The sequence below is a fragment of the Ipomoea triloba genome, chromosome 2, assembly GCF_003576645.1.
Source record: "Ipomoea triloba cultivar NCNSP0323 chromosome 2, ASM357664v1".
In the NCBI taxonomy this organism is placed as follows: domain Eukaryota; kingdom Viridiplantae; phylum Streptophyta; class Magnoliopsida; order Solanales; family Convolvulaceae; genus Ipomoea; species Ipomoea triloba.
The window spans coordinates 11,089,481-11,105,971 of record NC_044917.1 but is presented as its reverse complement, the minus strand read 5'-3'; the positions used below and the strand labels follow the sequence as shown (position 1 = coordinate 11,105,971).

General features: G+C 34.7%; 1 protein-coding gene across 1 annotated transcript; it reads right to left on the bottom strand.

Moving 5' to 3' along the window:
* Nucleotides 1–4,967: 4,967 nt before the first annotated feature.
* LOC116009821 (putative DUF21 domain-containing protein At3g13070, chloroplastic) lies at nt 4,968–15,543 on the bottom strand. Its single transcript, XM_031248958.1, has 14 exons — nt 14,653–15,543; nt 14,161–14,258; nt 13,971–14,064; nt 13,810–13,887; nt 13,600–13,703; nt 12,759–12,840; nt 8,238–8,377; nt 8,085–8,163; nt 7,918–7,981; nt 7,165–7,256; nt 6,948–7,013; nt 6,602–6,718; nt 6,302–6,481; nt 4,968–5,918 (listed from the first exon to the last, which is right to left on the bottom strand). Exons 1-14 carry the CDS (start codon nt 15,208–15,210, stop codon nt 5,661–5,663), a joined length of 2,010 nt encoding a protein of 669 aa, XP_031104818.1. The 5' UTR covers nt 15,211–15,543; the 3' UTR covers nt 4,968–5,660.
* Nucleotides 15,544–16,491: the final 948 nt, after the last annotated feature.

The following is a 16,491-nucleotide window of genomic DNA, read 5'->3' as shown; positions in this document are numbered from 1 at the left end:
CTCGGGTTACCCATAAAAGACAAAACTGCCACTTGAACATACTATGTTCAATTTTTGAGGATTTGACCAAATAAATTCAGTAAAAAAATATATTATTATTAATATAAAAAGTAAATATGCTTTCTGAAATTAAAATGTAAGGAAACTGGATAACTGCCACTTGAACATACTATGTACTTGTTTCTTGGTCTTTCCAGTTACCATTTGACTTTATATATGTATGTATCTGTGTGTATAATTTTCAAGATTAGAGATGAAAAACTGTATCCAAACATCATAAAGATGCAATCTTTTTGAGTGTTTTTTTTATGTGGTTATGAATTCATTAGAGAACGGAACAATGAAGCTGCACATTATATTGCTTCCTCTCAATTGTGTCTTTTCTTGTTTCATACACTGGGACCCACTGCACCTTAAGTAATCATTAGTCTTTACCATTTGTACTTGTTAATTTTGATTAATCATTAGCTGTATTTTGTTAATTCTGATTAATCATTAGTTGTATACTAATACAGATCACATATCAAAAGTATATACCTAGAAAATAAAAATCATTTCGATATCAGAATTGAGTTATGGTTTTGTTTGTTTTGTGGTGGAGTAGTTTTGTTTGGTATCATGTTACATGAAATTGTATCCACTAGTTAGTTGGAGCCTGGAGGGAGGACAGGGAAGCAAATCACAAATGGTGTGAATTTTGATGGATGGATGGATGAGTCATTTTCTTTTCTTTAAATTGTTCGAAAGTAGAGATATTTGGGAGGACCAGTTTGATCCCAGGTCACTGACAGGACCACACTCAAAAATTTATCCAGCAAAATTTAAAAATAAAAATAATTAAAAAAAGTCCAAGGGCAAATGTGGAAAGAGAGATGATTAAGTTGAACGTTTTGAGCGGCAACATGATAGGGAAAACTGGGATTTCATTCAACTGACTGAATACAATTTATTTATTTATTTGGTTTAATAAAAATAAAAAAAAGAAAAAAGAAAAAAGAAATACAGTTGAGAAAAGAAAGGATAGTTTGAGTTGTTCTAGTAATGTGGCATTGAGGCTTCAACTCCCTAAAACTACTCTTTCGATCTCCTCTTTGACTCTCTAAACCTCTTTCTTTCCTTCTTTCTGGTTTTGACTCTCTACTCTCATGCCCCAATAACCGCCCCAATCAACACTGAACACTCTACATCTCTTCCCCATCCCACATTCTTCTTCTTCTTCTTCTCCTTTATTATTATTATTATTAATTATTATTATTATTATTATAGTCGCTAGAGAGAGTGAGTTTATTCACTTTATATTGTAATACATCTTTTCGTAATAATTATTTTAGTGGTTAATTAATTAACCTTTTTGTTAAGCACATTGTGCTCAGATGACACTTTTGTGACTCTCTTGGAGAGAAGGTCGCAGGACTAAACCTCGGTGGGATATTGATTGTACTACCTTGTAATAAAATCAATAATACTCAAAAAAGTTACTTTTTTTTTTTTTCATAGGGAAGGGGCAAATAAACCCCTAAATAATACATGAAAAGTCAATTAGGCCCCTAAACATTTAAAAAGTACAATTAGGTCCTTTAACATGTTAAACTGGGGCAAAGAAGCTCAAAAACCGGTAAATGACATGCAATAGCAGGTCGTTTACTATTCATGAAAAAATCCGTCGACCGGCGACGGCTCGCTGAACTCCGGCGGAAGGCGACCAGAGTTCTAATCGCCTGGTCGCCTTCCGCCGGAGTTCGGCGAGCCGTAGCCGGTCACCAAATGTTTCCATGAATAGTAAAAGACCTGCTATAGCAGGTCATTTACCAGTTTTTGGACTTTTTTGCTCCAATTTAACTTGTTAAAGAGTCTAATTGCACTTTTTAAATGTTTAGGGGCCTAATTGACTTTTCATGTATTATTTAGGGACTTTTCAGATATTGTTTAGGAGCTTTTCAAGTATAGTTTGCATTAAAAGTTGAAGGGCAACTAGGCGCCTCATGCTCTAAATTGCGTCGAATGATGAGAGGATGAATTTATGTTCATGATTTTTAAAATAAATGAAACAAAAAAAAGAAAAGAGTTACGATCAGAATCACTAATGTTCATCCTTCATTACTTTGGTTTTAAGAGAACATATGAGAGCCGATAATTTTGTTGCCTAGTAGTACTTGGTTGTACCCCATGCGAAATGGGGTGGGTTTGAGTCTCAGTGGAGACGCTGCTGTCTCTTTGTGTTTCAGTAGATTGCGAAAGTAACAGTAGTATATGATTTTGTGAAGTTTATGAAATAATGTTTATATACTAAAATTTCAAATTACTCATCTACAAAAAAAAACAAAAAAAACAAAAAAAAAAAAAAAAAACAAATTACTCTCGTAGAGATTTTTTCATAAAAGCAAACTAAGAAATTTGACTTGTATCTCAAAAGTTCTGGTTTGATTACCCTTGATGCTTAGTAATGGAAATAAAAAAACTGTTAGGATAGTTTATTTCACATGCGTGGATACGGTGATGAAGTGTTTCATTGTTTGTATCGAGTCTTAGGTTCCTTATATGAAACCAGATTCCTAACATGTCATACAATGGCTATTGAAATGTTTTTGGAGTTTAAGAACCTTGAAATAGGAGGCTATGAAATGGAAAATAATGATGCGAAAGGTTTCAATATAAGAAGGAGAATAATATGTGAATTTCCTACTTTACCCCTTCAATAATATGAAGTTTTTGAGCTTTCTGTCAAGTTGAGACGTAAACCTAATGTCGAGGATCAAACTCGCCACTTTGCTTATAATTGAGAGGTAAAAAATGAATACGGTCATAACTTATGAACTAAGTCGAAACTTGGGTATAACTTAGCAACCAAAACAATTTTCCCTCTATTTTTCTTCAATTTTTTAAGAGTTTGACTTATTACATTTATAAATGACTGATTAGAATATAGAATGTATTAGGTCATACAAAACAATAAAAATCTTAGCTCAACCCACAATCCAAAAAAATAGAATTTTTTCTTCAATTTATTTAGTTCAAAAATTATTTATCATGTCTGATTAAATACAAGTCAGGTTGAGCCAACCAGTTATAAGTTAAACATTATTTATTTACATCATTTATTATAATTATTGTTTTTTTTTTTCTTGAGTACTGTTTAGTTATGGACTTATGGGGAAGCCACATCATACCACTTAACAGGTCATTGACTATTATAATTATTGTTAATGTTTATAACTACTATAACTTTCAATTTACAATTATATTTTAATATAAAGAATAGTTACTATAGTCATTAAAACAATTATAATATTTTATAAGAAATAATTGTAATAAATGTATGTCCATGTTTTTAAAACAATAATTATTGCATGGACCATGGTCCACACAACTATGTGGACCATGAATATAAAGTACATTATTTTTGTGCATAAAGTACATTATTTTTGTATTGAAGGTACATTATTTCATATACTACTCCCTCTGTCCCAATTTACCTGTCTTATTTACTATTCATTGGTCAAATCAACTCTTTCTTTATTGCTTATTTTCTTTAGTAATTTTTTATTATTTTTAAATTTAATTTTTTGTGTTTAATAGTACTTTTAATGTAGTTTCTAAATATACAAATTTTATATATTAATGCTAAACTTAATAATATGAAAAATTAAATTAAAAATAACTTCAGTCAAGCCTCCTTAAACGAATCAGACATCTAAAATGGGACTGAGGTAGTATGAAATAATGTACCTTCAGTACAAAAATAATGTACCTTTAGTGTAATAAAAATGTACTTTATATTCATGGTCCACACTCCACACAGCTATGTGGACCATGGTCTACAAAATAATTTGCCTTTTTAAAAATAAACCAAACAAAAAATATCAAAAAATCGACAAATTATTGTGTGGACCATGGTGCATATAGCTGTGTGGACTATGAATATAAGGTACATTTTTATTATACTAAAAGTACATTATTTTTGTACTGAAGGTACATTATTAATGTACATTCAGTACAAAAATAATGTATTTTTAGTATATAAAAAATGTACTTTTTATTTATGGTCCATAAAGTTGTGTGGACCATGGTCCATGCAACAATGATTGTAAAAAATCACTCTGGCCCCCAAAGACCATCTAAAAAAAATAGGAGTTTTTTTATTCCTGGCTTTGACATATATATACCATAAAAGCCAAAGACCTTGTGGTCTAGTGGCACGATACTACGTTGTAACAGAGTCAATATATATATACTATACTATAATTAGACAATTAACATTTATGCATATTTTTTTTAAAAAAAAAAAGCCTTATAAATATACACCTATACTTTTTATATATATATTTTTAAAAATATTGATTTTGTATAAGAGCATCCACATCTGTTAGGTTTTTACACAATTTTTTAGGGTGCCATGTAGGAGAGATAAAAATAGAAGAGAGAAAAAAAATCGATAATTGTTTTTTTAAAGAAAAGTAACGGTTGTTTTGTCAGAGTGGCTACCAACTGGCGGCCACTCTAATGCGCCCCAGCCGGCGAGAAGTGCGCTCCACTTGTTCATTTCAAACTCATTTAGTAACGGTTGTTTTGTCAGAGTGGCTACCAACTGGCAGCCACTCTAATGCGCCCCAGCTGGCAAGAAATGCGCTCCACTTGTTCATTTCAAACTCATTTTTTGGCAGCCACTCTAATGCACCTCAGCGGGCGAGAAGTGCGCTCCACTTGTGCATTTTGAGCTCTTTTTTTTTTTCTTATGTTTTTGCAAGAGAATTTGGCAAAAAATCATCATCTGCATCAGTATAAAATCAACACAGCAGTTTTTAAAATCCTAAAAAAAACCCCAAGAAACCACAGGTGTAGTTTCTCTAATGTCTTGTTTTCCTGGTACCTAGCTAGAAGCTACATGGGTTGGAATTGTGGTAAAAGCATGGCGTGGTTTGCTGTAGCCTAAACCGAAGACCACAAGGAAGGAAGATATAGAAAGCAAGTGCAACTGCAAGCTAAGCTGCATCCATTCCATTTCCCTGAATGAAACTTTGCATTATTCTTGAGAGGAAACTATCTACGTTTACTGTCAAATTAAAGCTACATGTGAATGTATATGCTTATTACAAGTTATATTCTTTGTTTATGACCCATCAACATAGTTTCATATTTTTGCCCAAATTAAAGCTTACTTGGTTAATAACATCTCCATCTCTTTCTAAACAGGGCAACTGCATCTGAATTCACTTTCACCACTCCCCTCTCCCTTTCCTTTTCAACTTTTTCTCTTCCTAACGCAAATGCACCTTAAAGCCCTTTCTCCGTACTTGTACCCATCAATCCATCAATCAATCCCAAAACCAGCAAAAGCCTCTTCCTCTTGGACACAATAACAGCTTCAACACAGTTCTCAACTTTACAATCTTTTCAAGGACATTATATTCATATGACCATTGCATCAATCAATAGGAAGAGCTGAGAGTAATCTCCCCATTCTCTTTCCTCCAATTGCACTTTTGCAGAAGCACTTCAGGCACTTGCACCAAGCAAAGGAGATGAGAGGCAAGAACACTGAGTTTTACAGATGTTGATACTTCTCTGCATCTGTGAACAAATGCTACATTCCCTCTGTTATTTCATTAAGGATTTTGCCCGCATAATTTAGTATTATTAGATTGTTGTAACAAGTAGACCATTCATTCAACGTTATGAAGGTCATGACTGTTTTTGTGTTCAGATTTTACAAAATTGTTGGATAGGCAACTGCCGTTATCTGTTTTCCCATGAAAGCTGACCTCATTGTCATCCTCGTTGTTTGATTCGTCTTGCTTGTTCCATTTTGCGATAATTTTTGGGGCCAAGTGTCTCACACCTCTGGTCTCTAGTTCTGCATCATCGTGGTTGATCCGTTCAAACCGAACGGCACTCACTTTTCTCGCATTTCCGGCTAATATCTGCACCATACAACAGCATTATCAAGCTACCAACTACCCTGCTAATTAAACATTCTACAAAATCCTACAACCTTTATCAAACAATACATAGAAAGAAAAGCTACTTTTTTGGCAATGAAATACCACCCAACATTATTTGTTAGTGTGGTAGTTAAATATGATATAGCTAGTTAACTGGATTTGGGAATTTGGACCTTTTCTAGCAAAGCAATCAAAACCTAAGGGCTTGCTTCGCACTGATGATGATAAAGTAGTACTCATAAATATTGAGTCAAGGTGGACAATAAAGAAGTAAGCAGAAATTGGAAAAAGAACAGTTATGAAATGAAAAAGTAAACATTACTTGTGAGAGGGGACCCAAAAGAAGGGAGACGAAACATTACCTCAAGCTTATAAATTTGATTCTTTTCATTTTTATCCCCTTGATCAGATTCCTTTCCAGAATAGTCATTGTGTTCTTCTTGATTTGACTTTTCAAGTATCACTTTTATGCTCTCACCCGTCCTAGGTATGTAACCAAATGCTTCACAAACAAAACCAGAAACTGTTTCGTATTGATGATCCTGAATAGAAATTAAAAGAATAAAGGTCAGTGAAGGAGGAAATCACAGAGGATCTTAATGGTAAAGAAGAGAATTCAAATTTTCATAGCAAATCAATCATTGCGGAAGATAACAATTTACTTCGGGCATTTTAATCTCGAGTTCATCAGATAGCTGATCAATGGATGTATTAGCATCCACATCAAAGATTCCCTCAGCCCTGAGAACAATGTAGCCAGTTTTCTTCTGGATCTCTTCCTGCCACGGTACCAAATACTGTGAGAACTCTTTCCTTTAACTTATAAATCACAGGTATGCTGATTAAAGAAGTTACAAGTAGTGGCATCAATGATGAACTGAAGCATATCAGAAATCATTAAAGTGGCGATGGTCTAGTGATAAATTGAAGTAGGGATTCATCTGAAACCAGTGAGAGTATAATAATCACTTGAATTGCATGGAAACGAATTTTTCGTATGAGCCTTACTTTGGAATCGTTTTCATCAAAGATTTCACCAACAATTTCCTCAACTACATCTTCAAGGGTTACAATCTGATTCAAAGGAAAGACAATTAAAGAGAAACATGGCAGAATAGATGAGTATAAAATACAGATATAGGCAATTAGACATACGGGGATATGGTGGCTTGGATAAACAAAACTACTGGCAGAACTTTATTTCAAGATGAGAAAGAATACATACTCCAATAGTTCCTCCATATTCATTAAGAACAACAGCCATGTGTACTTTCCTAATGCGGAATTCTCTGAGGAGATTCCAAACTGACATTGAATCTGCAACATTGCAATGCTTTCTTATCTTATTGGCATTATATCAACTACCAAACAGTGGGAAATAAATAAAATGGAGCAAAAGTCATGTTCTATAAGCAATTAAGCATGAATTGGAAGCACTACAAAGATTTGGAGATAGGTCTGTAACAAGATCCCTGCACTGATTTTGGAAGTATCAATCTTAGGCAGACATATAAACCCAGCTCTAAAGGGCTTCAGAAGTATTGTCTTTACTCTTTAGGATTATGGATGGATATGGCCAGAGTAATATCAGTCATTCAAACTCCCAAAAGATATCTGTAATTATCTTAAGACTGGTGATCTATATATTCAATATAGCCCCTTTTAAAGAATATATGACAATAATAAAGCTTATACAAGGACTAAAAAAGAAATCATCTCCACCTAACTTTCTGCAATCATAGAGCTTCAAATCTTACTCCACAATGCATTCCGCAACTTACTTGTGACAATTACATATTTTAAGTAATCCCCTCCCACTATCAATGGCATTCTTATCCTCCTTTCTTAATATACACAATTAGGTGAGAAAGGAAATAAAACAGAGTACATATCATGTGAAACTCAAATCTGACGCATAATTAGGAATACAATTATTATTTTTAATTAATAGTTCAAAATTAAATTAAATTGAGATTACCAGGTACAAAGTATGCAGGTTTGTGAGCCATATCCCCCACCAGAGAACTTTCCAGTAGTTCCCCCTTCAAAAATCAAAGAGAATATAATTCTGTATATTATGAGATTGGTGTACAACTAGAGAACAGCAACGATTAAGAAAATGAAGTGCTAGAAACAGTAGGTGACCTTTTGCACATAATCCAGAAGATCCATTGCATATGCAACGCCAACAATATTATCTATACGCTGCTCAAAAACAGGCACCCTACAAGAGTATAATTTATAAGAACCTTGAAAAGGAAATAGCTTCTAAATTCAAGAATGGAAAGTGTATTATACCTAGAGTATTGATGAGTCACCCACAAATTGTGGAAATCAACCAGTGTAGCGCTGGCATCTATTGCCACAACATCAACAAGCGGTGTCATTACCTCTCGAACATGTGTATCTTTGATCTCTAACACATTTTCAATCATATCCTGCAAGAGGGAACACACATCAGACCCAGATTTTTTTAGAACATACACAAATCCGTTACAAGGTGTTTTGGTTGCAATGAGGAAATTAGGGGAGAAATGAATTGCAATTCCATGGGAGAGGAATAAAATAGAATGCATTCGGGATGGTAGTAAATGAAGTGAAAGAACTTGCATCTATTTTTGATAGTTTGAAGTTCCTATTTGTTAGAAGGTCTGTGAACTGAGCCGCCCATGTTTGGGCGCGAGAAGCTCGTTCTATGTCAGGCTGTTTGGAGTGGTTGTAAACTTCTCCTGGTTTCATTGATCATGTACTGTTCTTTGATAATGATAATTAAAGATGTTTCATGTTTGTTTTCAATATATATATATATATATATACTAGTATTTTGTACGCGCGATGCGCGAAAATTCATGCCCAATATTAAAACATTAATAAATACAAATAATTAAAATTTATAATTCGAATTATATATACAAAAATAATATATGTATTTTATACACACACATATATGATTTACCATTCATAGAAATTTAATTAAAATATAATCAATCATTAAATTAATTATATAATGATTTTAATAAAACGATAGTTAAAGAATAGGAAAAATATATGATAGATATAGGTGTATGGTAATAATGATGGGGTAAAAAAGTAACGGTGTTATAACGGTGTAAGGGTGGTTTTGTATAACAAGAATGTAGTAGGGACAAATTTGTCTAATAACATTGGTGTGTACAACATTTAAAGTAAAATGTATACATTTATTAGCATACAAAAAGAGGGACATAAATCAAGGATATAACTTTGATTGAGACTTAAGAAATAAAATAGAAAGTCATTTCTTTGTTTGGTTGGTGGGAATAGGGTTACTAAATAATCCTATTCTAGTGTTTGGTTTACATAAGAACTGAAAGAGAATATAAGTAGTATAAAGGCCAAATTGTACATGCATTATCATAATAGTATAATAAATTAAAATGAAATACATTCTATTATAATAAATTAAAATTTTAAATTAATTACATTTACAATATTATAATTATAATATAGTAATCTATAATTATAATATAATAAATCATACGGAGTAAATTATAAAAAGGAAAATTTACCATCTTCGTCCATAAGTTTTTGGGTAATTGTTACTTTCATCCCAATTTTTGCTTGTGCTTCTATCTTGTCTTTCAATTTTTATTTAGGTTGTTCTTTCCATCCCTACTTCTTGGGAAATACCTTCTATCATGATTATTCTCACTCCAAAACATGCATTGAGAAACTTTAATCTAAAAACTTGAGAACAAAGCAATTGAATTTGAGGACAAATTAGATGAATTCCTTAAACATTTTACATTCTTAAATGTTAGGGAATTCAATTGCTTTATCCTAAAAATTTTTAAATTAAAGATTCACAATACAAATGTGGAGAGTCACAACCAACTAAAATATGTTGGAGTGAAAAGAATCTTTGTAAAAATGTATTGCCCAAAGAACTAGGGATAAAAAGAATAACCTAGATAAAAGCTTAAGAACTTAATACAAGCACATGCAAGAACTAAGGACAAAAATAACAATTACCTAAGTACTTAAAGACAAAAATTGCAACTTCTCCATTATAATAATCAATTTATTATATTATACACAAGGTTCAAAAAGGCTAGTTTCAGTATCAAGGCGTTTTGTATTGGAAGATAGGGCATAAGCCTCATAATAGACCCTAAAAATTATCAATATATTAATTTTTTTTAGTTATTTTATTTAATGGAAGTATGGAACACCAAATTAAATCACATTGAATCATCATTATTAAAAAAAATTAATTAACATATTAAATCAAATAGTTACTATAAAATTTAAAATATATATATATATATATATAATGCTATTATTAATTATCAATTATGTAATTAATACTTGAGAGAATTGTAGAGTTCTAAAAGTTTATCTCTTAGTTTCCCGGGATTCTAGAGAGTCTGTAATTAATATCTCCTTGTTTCTTAGTCTTACGAAGTACCTCAGAGTTTGTCTCCCTCTCACTCTCTATCCCAAACAATCATAGTAGGAAAAAATTAACAAAGGAACTATCAAAGAACAAGAAGAAAAAAAAAAAACCTTAAACAAGAAGAAGATTCAAGAAGTCGAAACATTGCTGCTAGAGAAGTTAGAAGTTACTTTGACTTCTCTAGCAAAAGGGCAGTTGGGTTGAGTCACCCTAAGCTAGAGTCCAGAGAAGGTGAGTGTCCACTCACCTTTTTTTTAATTTAAACCCTAGGCTTTTTTTAAGGGCGTGTTGATAGAAAGCACACTTCGCTCTTGCACCACCTCAAAAAGCCTCAAGGGTGCACGCCCTGAAGCTACTTGCCCTCACCTTAGGCTGAGCATGCCTCATAAACACCTTTTTAAACCTTGATTATACAAAATTCCAATTCAAAAATTTATTACCAAGATTTTTAGAATTGGGAAGGCTATTCTTGTCAGGCAACCTCAATCCTTCTTCCCAAGAGACGAAATTAAAAATCCTGAGAGGGGGAGGGGAGAGTTGGGAGTTCCAACTCCCCAAACCAAACATGTTGTTAGGGTTTCCGATCAGGAAGGGATGATACAAGGAAACCGGAATACTTTCTCTTGTCTTTTGCCCAAGGCCTTGTGGTCGAGTGGCACTAGTCTAAGACTTAAGGTAAGGATGTCAAGGTTCAAATCCCAACCCCCTCAAATGAACCCAAAAAAAGTTCATTTTGTTTTTGGGTGGAGAAAAGAGGGTGAGGTACTGCATGATTATCTATCTTGCCTAACTAACCTTTGCAAGTATTCTAGTAATAACTTATTCTTCTAGAAGCCACTCAATACAAGTATGAATATTGCATGTAGCACAAGGATATGCACAAAACATGAGAACATGCAACACAAATTAGCAAAAAGGTTAATTTAATGCCTTCAAATATTACTCAGGAAATGCTAGTGCAGTGGTAGTTCTAGGTAGTTTAATCTTTGTTAGTATAGTGGTAGTTTTGAGTGGTTATTGGTTACATCTGTGTTACATTATATATTTATATATCCCTTGTAGATTATTTTAGATGAACTATATTACATCATATAGCATGGTATCAAGGCCTCTTTGTTAACTATTGAAAAAAAAAATGCAGCTGTTTTCTGCAATTCTTTCAGTTTCCAGTGATCTACAATATTTCGGTAATGTTCTTCTACATTTTCAATCTTTTCTTTTCCCTATCTATGGCTGGAAATTCATCCATCACTCAAGCTGATTTTTTTCATCCTTCAAATGTGGATTCCTCTGCAATCACTTCTTCAGTTTTGCTTCAGCCACAGCCTCTGACTTCTGTTTCCATGAAACAGAAGCTTGGTTCTGCAATGCAATTTCTTCATCCAAACTTCTTTTTCATCTGCAATTTGACTTTTTGTTTTGGTCTTTCCCTGATGGTTATGATGTCTGCCTCAGGCTTATCAATTCTACTACAGTTTTTTTGTCTTCACTCTTCAGCTTCAGATTATCCTCTGGCCCCAACTACTCCCTTTTCAGTGCATATAAAGGTTTCAGTTCCAATGTTTCTTTTAGATAGCCCTTATAAGCAACAGTTTTTCGCCTGACTTCCTCTTCAATCTTTATAATCTGCTACATCTTTGCCCCTCCCCTCCAACAATGGTTTATATCTCTTTTCTTTTCCCAAAAAACAGACAACTAATTAGTTTGGCAAGCAGTTTCTTCTACCCTCACTTCTTCTATTGGCTTTGGTTTCTCTCATGGCAACTATCTGGTTTCTCATGTAACTTTTGATGCAGCCTCTCCTGGAGCTTTTTCTTTGGTTTCCATTCAACCACTTCATGGATTAAGCTGCTACATCACAGTCATTGCCCTGCTGTTGCCCAGCTAAGACTGCGGGGGGTATATTAGTGTAGTGGCAGTTCTAGGTAGTTACATCTATGTTAGTGCAGTCGGTAGCGGTAGTCATATCCCTAGTAACTTCTATTGTAGATGAACTGTAATGCATCATAGCATATTTTACAGTTCCTAAAGGAGGTTATAACCGTAGTCTTTTTCTAATTTGACTATTTGAATTCCATACAGTTAAATTACATTACACTTCAGCAAGAAACGAAAGCACAAATAAACAAAGACTAGTGAATAAGGTTCATCCTAACTTAAAATATATATTGTATATTTGTATGCATCAAAGGAAATGCTGCAGTCAGTACACGGTCAAAATCATGTGCTATTTTGGATAGGTTCAATTCATGCACTAGCAACCAGTGGATCATGTAGTAATCAGTTATGGTGTTGTTAGCATTCAAAATGTAGCTTCTATGCTTCATATTCGTTTTCAAACAATGGGAGCTTGCACTATAAAACCATAAAACAAACTGTATTACCTGCTCTTCCTCCTCGATTGCACCACTTAACTCTGCTCCACGAAGCATCAATTTTAATTCTTCTTCAGTGACATATGGTTCACTGGAGTATGAAATGTTAAAAAATAAATAAATAAGAAAGCAAGAGGAAAAAAAAACATAACTAAGTGCTCATGAGAGAGTAAAATTTATCTACACTCAATAAATTCACAGGGAAAACAAGAAAGGAAACAGAATTGGTAGGCTCTTTCAGGAATTCCTTGATTTTTATCAAATGTAATATTCTGAGACAGCATATTTTCAAAACAATCCTCCTCTTTTGTATGTTTTTGTCTGTGCACTTCCATTGATATGCTGGTTAATAAAGACAAACAATACTTCATTTCACCCCAGAAATATATTCAGTGCATCCTCCACAACTTGTAAATGTGTAAAAGCAATGTATGAGGTGCATACGTCTGCGAATTCCATGCAATGTTTAGTTTAGTATTTAAATGATAGAGATATTTTGCCCATATAAAGAAACTTTTTTACACCGAACATACATGTTTTAGAGGATTCAGACAGATGATGGGTACATATAAATCGAATCTAAATAGAGCAGTTGAGTATTCATCTCAACTAAACCTTAACTCCAACCTAGTTGGGATTGGTAATATGGATTCTATCAGTCTATTCAGCTGTTCCCAGTGCCAGTTTGGGTATGCGTACGAAATGAAATGCATATGCAGGGACTTGAACCCAGGTCTAATGCTTGGAAGGCAATTATCTTAGTTGTTGGACCATAAACATAATAGTAAGAATGCAAGAAAAAATATACAGTGTACAAAAAGTATCAAACTTTCATTTCCGATTGGCACACCTTCTTCCTTTCAAGCCAAGAAGTTTTAGCATCCCCATTGAAAGGTATGTGACAACTCTTCCCACAGGATACAGTATCAGTGAAAGCCATGCCACTGGCCTGACCTAAAGGCATTTTCAAGTCAGGCATTATCATCAAACATATCTGACCAACACTTTAGCTGGAAAACAAAGTCAGTCACTTCAGGGTGAAGGTCACATATTAACTTACCACAACCCTAGCAACCTCTGTGGCATTGTGAACAGCTATGCTTTTTGGAGTGATTTCAGTCAGAAGCAAAACTGCAACCTGATAGAGGAAAAGATTCCAGACTTGCAACCATAAAACTACCAAATGAGATATTCAACTGAGAAACGAGAAAAATGACGTACAGTCATGACTCCTGTTGCTGCACTGACACCAGCTTCACCAAAAGCTGCTGTTGCAGCCTCAGTAACTAATGCTGTAGCTCCAATATTCACAACTCTGTTCAAATAAATGAATTTCAATATGAGAAAACATTCTTTTTTGAAGTGGTGAAAGCAGAAAAATATATGGACAAAGCTTCAGAAAGGGCAGTACGTTGTGCCTATAAGTATAGTTGTAAGAAATCGAGTAACATCACTCCTCAACATTTTAAAGACTCCATTTTCAGACTCTTTCTCGGCTAACTCCCTCACCTGATATGAAAAGCAGAAAAGATAACTGCATCAACTAATTATAGAAATGAATTAATATAAGAGCAAGGGATAAGCTGTACAGAGAACCCAAAAAATGGACTAAGACACAATTCATATATCTAGTGCAGAGATCACACTGTCTCACAATACATCAGCACATTAATTGATGCTCAAGGTAACAATAAAGAAGAAGCAACAGAAAAGCTTTAATTTTTACCACAAAGCATGTATGAGTGTGTGTGTGTAGCAATCCCAATTCCCACAGGTTATTTCTAATCAATGGCAGCTCAAGATTCATATACTCCGAGAATTCAATTACAGCAATAAGGAAGACATGAAATCAATTCCAAATTGCCAAAAAAAAAAAAGTTTGGAGGTTGAATTAGCTAGCTACCTTCCATGGCCAAAGCGTAGTGATTGAAGTCTCAGCCATGGAGAAAAATGCCGAGAGCCCGAGAAGCAATGCCAACACCAAACCTTGCTCTTTAAAAACTCTAAGAACCGGCAAAACCTTTGGCCAAAAATTTCTCAAGGCCACAAGAGTTTGGTCCAAAGCCCCGTAGCCCGCACTGACAACCTCCTCAATAGCAAGCACTCTCCGACAGCCAAACACAAAAACCCCACAAACTAAAGCTACCAAAATCAAACCCCTCTTCACTAAAACCTCCACGAGCCCCACATTCACACTCGTCACGCCATCTTCAACATTTCGGCAAGCACAACCGCGACTTACCGATACCACCGGGCTCAATCCGGGTCGACTCTGATGGCGCTCGGAGTTTAACAAAATCCTGGAACCGTACGGTACGGAGTAACCCCTGCCGGCGGATTTCGCAGCGTAGCACAGACTTCTGGCAGAGATACCGGCGGAAATCCCTAACCGACGGCTGCGAAGAACTCTGAATGCGGATCGATTCAAGAGATAGGGCTCAAGAGCTGCTACTGCTTCCATGTGGATTCGAAGAAACTATGCGTCAAATTAGAAAACAAGTCGAAATTCAATCCAAAATTCCAAATAAAATACGTATATGGCGGTGTGTACGAGTAGATAGAGTGGGAAAGGTGGAGATTAGATCTTCTTGCGGAGCTTGAAGAGATGGAAACGTGTAGACGAAGAGCTCATCCTGCTCGCTCGGCCTCTACTGCGAGCTGGATTTGAGCTGCGTGGACGACTCAATTTCTTTGCTTGTGTGCTTCTGCCAAAGCGCAGGTTTCAACTTGCAGGTGTGAAATGACGGGTGTAGCCCCGGCTTCTCTGTCTCTTTCTTTTCTTGACGCCGGGCTACATCTGACCTTCCACACCTCTACCTAACCCTCTCCATCTTCTAGCAGTCGTTAAAGTAATACCCTTTTTTACGAATATGATTCACGCATCGAATTCATAATTTATCTTGTTTTAGTCTAAAGATGCCATGATGCACTGGAATTTGTCTGGAAATTTGGAAAATCAAATAAATAAAACATGTATGAATTAAGTTTTTATCCTCAAAATAAATAAATAAATAAATAAAACATGTTTATTTGTACCATTTGAAAATTAGAAATCATTTTTGTTGTTCAAATGTATTAAACCCTATACATACACAATTTTTTTAAAAACCCTAATGCTGCCTCCCTTTTCTCTCTAAAACAAAAAGCTTTTCTCTGCTGCTCAACTTCGGCTTCCACCGCCGGCCTCCGGCCGGAGCTCTAATGGAGCTTTGAGCCGGCGGTTTTGGTCACCTTCTACGTTTACTCTCGCTCTTCTTCCGCCTCGACCACCGTCGCAGCTCCGTCCGCCTCCGACCACCGCCACAGATCTTCTTCTTCCGTTTTCTTTCCCTTTAATAAAATAATAGTAGGTAGGTATTGGGATTTGTGTTGGTAGTCTTGAACTCCCAACCCTACTTTGGTTTTACCACTTTTTATTTTCTCTATTATTGTGTTTTCCTCTCGTTACTTTCACGGGCTTTTTCCTCTCGTTACTTTCACGAGCTTTTCATTATCATAGGAACATAGCTTCCTAGTTATAAAACAGTCTGCGATTCAAGTTTTCTATAGCATAGTTAGAAAAGTTGTTTCTATTTCTGACTGTAAGGAATGGTTTACCATTTCATTGATCGTTGATGTAAACGTTTTATGTTATGAATTAATGGAATAACTACGTTTACCTTAAAAAAAAAACCCTATACAAGTTTGAGTAACTGCAAGTAATATCCAATGGGTTGGATTTGAGATGGGTATTCATCACTGG